Source organism: Psammomys obesus, unplaced genomic scaffold, assembly GCF_907164565.1.
Source record: "Psammomys obesus unplaced genomic scaffold, mPsaObe1.curated_primary_1811, whole genome shotgun sequence".
Lineage (NCBI taxonomy): Eukaryota > Metazoa > Chordata > Mammalia > Rodentia > Muridae > Psammomys > Psammomys obesus.
This window is the reverse complement of record NW_026587216.1, coordinates 31,350,613-31,355,227: the sequence shown is the minus strand read 5'-3', so window position 1 is coordinate 31,355,227 and position 4,615 is coordinate 31,350,613. Positions and strand designations below refer to the sequence as shown.

At 40.2% G+C, this 4,615-nt stretch overlaps 1 protein-coding gene across 4 annotated transcripts in view; it reads left to right on the top strand.

Annotated features, from left to right (window-relative positions):
- The window catches only part of Pcmtd1 (protein-L-isoaspartate (D-aspartate) O-methyltransferase domain containing 1), a 64,465-nt gene that overhangs the window by 56,346 nt on the left and 3,504 nt on the right, over positions 1-4,615 (top strand). For all 4 annotated transcript variants that reach the window (XM_055603192.1, XM_055603191.1, XM_055603194.1 and 1 more), the window contains one exon: positions 1,446-1,569. In XM_055603192.1, coding sequence (XP_055459167.1) covers positions 1,446-1,569 — 124 coding nt within the window. The remainder of the gene's footprint in view (positions 1-1,445; positions 1,570-4,615) is intronic.

The window sequence follows — 4,615 nt, the reverse complement described above, 5'->3', positions numbered from 1 at the left end:
CACACACACACACACACACACACACACACACACACACACACACACACTTGTACGTGGCACTTATAGTAAAAGGAAAAACGGACGTGCCTGGCTCACTGCGAATGTGTGGAGGTGAGAGTGCAGTGTGCACTGTTTTTAACACACATGCACACAGTTGCATATGCTTAGTTTACTTGAGCATGTCTGAGGTTAAACTTAAGATTACTCACTTGTTTGATTTCCTTTAACGAAATCTTGAAGATCTGTGCTTGAAGATCTGTTTTTCGTGAGTCAGGATCTTATGTGACTCAAGCTAGCCTGTAATTCAGGACTTCAGTGTCTTAGTGTGTATATTCCTGGCATTATATGCATTCTGAAACTACAGATGTTTGCTGACTAAAGAAACTTCCTTTTGTGCTTATTTAAAAACATACTAAATTACATTCAGTATCACATATGTGTGGGGGCATGCCAGAACATGTTTGGAGGTCAAAGGATAACTTGTAAGAATTGGTTTCTCCTTCTGCCACTTGGGTCTCAGGGGTGAAACCCAGGTGTCAGGTTTGGCAGCAAGCACCTTCACCAGCTGAACCATCTCTCTGGCCCTGACTATATTTGTTCGCAGTGAATCTCATTTATTAAGAACATATATAAGAGCGTAAAGAGAGATCAGTGACATATTAATGAAAACACAGTCTTATTAACAGTGCTGTAACCAAATGACTGGACCTATTTCCGACATTTATTTGGGGAGACAGTGCTGTGTGCAGGTCTGTAGAGGTACCTGTAGAAGTTCTTGTTCATATACAGCGCTGTAGCACCATCCACTGGAGAACAGTCAAACTAACAAGGACTCCATCCCGAAAGGAAACTGACTTTCCATTTCTAGCAGCTATCACCTGTCAGTAGTTACATCTGCCATGGGTGGGACTTCATTAGGCCCTCCATACAATGCTGAAGTTTCGACCAGCAGCTGCTGTGAGCCATGGTCCTGTCATGTCCAGAAAAACTCTGATTGAGAGCAGTGCTCTGTGACCTCGTTCTTATAATTGTTTTTGCCCTCTTTTTAGTGATTTTCCCTGAGCCTTGGGGGTGTGAGAAAGTATGATACAGATGTCCCATTTATGGCTGAGTATTCCACAGACACTTATTCTCTGAAGTTTGACAAATTATGGGTCTCTGATAAGGACTGAGACCTTTACTCATGATAGACATTCATTATTATGCTCATTTAGTTAAATAATAATGGTGGATTCTCCTTTGTGTTCTGTGAGCTCCTCAACTACAGGTTCTTGGCCAGACTAGAAATACCAGCTATACATTTCCTGTGGAGTGGGTGACAGATAGCTTGTATTATAATACTTAAAATAACTTGGTTGCATTTAAATGTTACCTTCTCATCGGCAATTGTAAAAGTTTGAAATTAAGATAATCACATTGCTTCTTTCTTGTTTCACTCCAAATAGTTAACACAGATTATGCGGACTGGACAAAACACTTGGGAAAGTAAAAATATCCTTGCTGTTTCCTTTGCACCACTAGTACAACCTAGTAAGAACGATAATGGCACACCGGATTCTGTGGGGCTCCGTAAGTAGATCTTTGTACTCACAGAATGGGTTGGGTTGTCACTGTTGGGATTTCATTCATGTTTCGGATTTTTTTAGATCATATTATTATAATGAATTTAATACGCAGTAATGTAATGAGTAGATTGATTATTCTTCACTCAAAAATTAAAAAAAAAAGTCTTTGTGTTGTGTGGGGCACTGTAGCTTTCTTCCTGGAAACTTAGAAGAAAAGGATCATACCACCTGTGAACTTACTGGTTTGTGATATGGTGGAAAGTTGTGCTGTTACAGCATCTGCTCATTGCAGTCAGGCCCCAGCTGATCAGTCAGGGATGCAGAACAGACCTGGGAGCTGAACTGTGAGTCTGAGCCAGAATTTTACAGAGCTTTTAAGCCTGAGAACCACAAACATCCGTGCCAAGTTACAGTTACTTTTTTCCACCAATCAGGATTCAGGGATAGCAGACTTTCCTGGGGGCGTTTCCCTATATGGAGTATTTATTCTTTTTTCATTCCTTGTTTTATTTAACTGCTGTAGGACAACTTGCCTAGCATTCATGTCTCAACTTGCCAACCAGGATGTCAGTTACCTAGGGAGGGCTTAGAGACTTAAACTATGATTGACCCCCTATTCAGGTTGGAAGTTTTACTGAAAATGCCTTCAGCATGGTTCCTTCTTTCAGTGGAAGAACATCTGGTCTCAGGGTGTTAGGAGGCAAGGCTGTTTGCTGAGGCAAGATCTGAATAATGATTAGAATACTGTCCAAGAACCTAGTTGGAGAAGAGTTTGTGGCAGCATCGTTTATTTGTTTTGCTTGTTTTTTATTTATTTATTTTTACTTTTTTGAGTCAGGGTCTCCTGTTCAGTGTAAAGACAACAATGGTGTTGAACTCCAGTTCCTTATGCCTTTAACCGTCTGAGTGCTGGGACTGTAGACAAATCCACTACACTGAGTGGCAGCATCTTTCAGAGAGAGTGGCTACAAAAGGTGCTAGGCTCAGGAAAAGCGTGACAGGGTCAAGATCCGGAGCATGGTTAGGGGCTGTAGAGTATGAATTGTCACCAGAGAACGGGGGAAGTAGACTAGTTATTGTGAAGATAGTTGATATGGATGTGGATAGAATTGTTTGAAGGAAGAGAGATACTACAATGTGAGGAATATGAGTGAAGGAGAAAGAATTGGTCTTTAATGACTAGCTGAGAATGTCTGTGTTGCGTTGTTTGAAAGGAGGTGTAAAGAGCAGACATTTTTCTTTAGGCTATGTTTGAGGTACCTATGACTATAGTAGTGTCAGGAAGGCATTTGGGCCCAAACCTACTATATAACTGACGTTTACATCTTCAATGTAAAATGGTGTCTTAAGCTGTGCTTGGACAAGAAATAGATAAAATCTCCTAAGGAGAGTAGAGATAGAGGTAGAGAAGAGGGGTTTGAGTTGGACCTGTGACCTACAAATTTAGAGATACAACAGGAAGACTTCTTGGTTAAGGGATCCACAGGTGTGGAATGTTGGAGACCAAGAAAATTAAGTCTCATGGAAAATATGGTGGCCATACGACTTGGACCCAGAAGGCCTTTTAGAAAGGCAGAGGGAGACTACTTTTAACTACCTTTGAATAGGCCGTGCTTTTGTTAACCCTTAAACACAGTTCTTAACTACAAATGAACCTCTGATTCAATTTTCTTTTATTTCATAGGAATTTGGCTTTATACAGAAAGCTCATTTTTATTCTCAATACTTGTTTGATTTTCTTTTGAGCCATCTGACATTGGAACGTATTGAAATGGCTTCAAAAAAATATGGAGTATAATACTTCTAAAGTGCTTGGCTTAGTATGTGGCCCATAATAATGGTTAGTAAAAAGCAAAGTCATACCTGTTTAATTTATTTCCCTAGTTCTGACCATTTGAGGGATGGACTCGGAGGTCAGATACCTTAATGACTGCTGTGTCAGCTTGATTACCAAGCAGGGTCAATGAGAGGGAAAGAAGTTAGATTTGCATAGTTCTGACAGTCTTGTCCACCCAGTTACAGGAGACACGCACATGATGAGCACAGCCTAGTATCGTAGGAGTTCTATGGCAGCACCAGAGGCCTAGATGGCCAGCAGCATTTTATCCATTCAAACCACAAGCTGTTCTCTTCCTGGGAAAATTGAGAGAGGTTGCAGAGACCTTTGGGACCTGTGGTTAAGTGTCACTTTCTAGGGGTGGCAGTGGCTTGAAGGTTTCTTCACCTGGACCGTAGAGAGTGCTTTGGAGACGTTGTGAGTACATTTAAGGACTTATAAAATTTCATCCATGTTGACTGTTTTCCAGTTTTGTCTCTTTTTAGAAAGAGATTAAGTAAGCTCTCAGTTCTGAAAAAAAATTTAATTTCATAATTTAGAAACTGTCCTTAACCAGTTTTTATTTTTAATATGCTTTTGTATACTTTTGGTACTAACAAAAAGTACAAGAGACAAAGCATATAAAAATATCCACATACAACAGGGAAACTGATAAGAGTGGTAAAAGGAAAAAGGAGACCCATTCTGTTAAAAATTTGAAGTTTCTATGCTGCAGCATTCATATCCTTCCAGACTTTTTACAGCACCAAACTGAATGTCTCTTGTTTGCATTTTGTGGCTGTTTGGTAAAGACTGCATACCCGTGCCATTCTATACTACCTGACCCTACTTGAATGACCAGCTAAGAAGTATCAACATAAAGCCATCTTCCCTCCCATTTTTTAAACAGAATTGTGTTTACTTCTGACAGTTTAGTTTCTCATAGCCCAACGGAAAGTTAATAAAAAGCCCTGTGGCACACGCTCCCTGCAGTGCTGTCCTCACGCTTACACAGGACACAGCAGCTGTTTTGTGGATCAGTACACTTCTTTCTCTTAGGTTCTGCAGTTTTGTGCAGTAGCCATGGAAGTGCTTTTCATGAAAGTTTAACAGTTCTGGAAATACCTATTTTCTTTTTTATCTGACACTGGTTTTAGGTTAGCTTTTATGAGTCTTAGCTATAACTGTGATTGCATGCTAATGTAACTTATAATTGGCATGGATGATGTGCTGC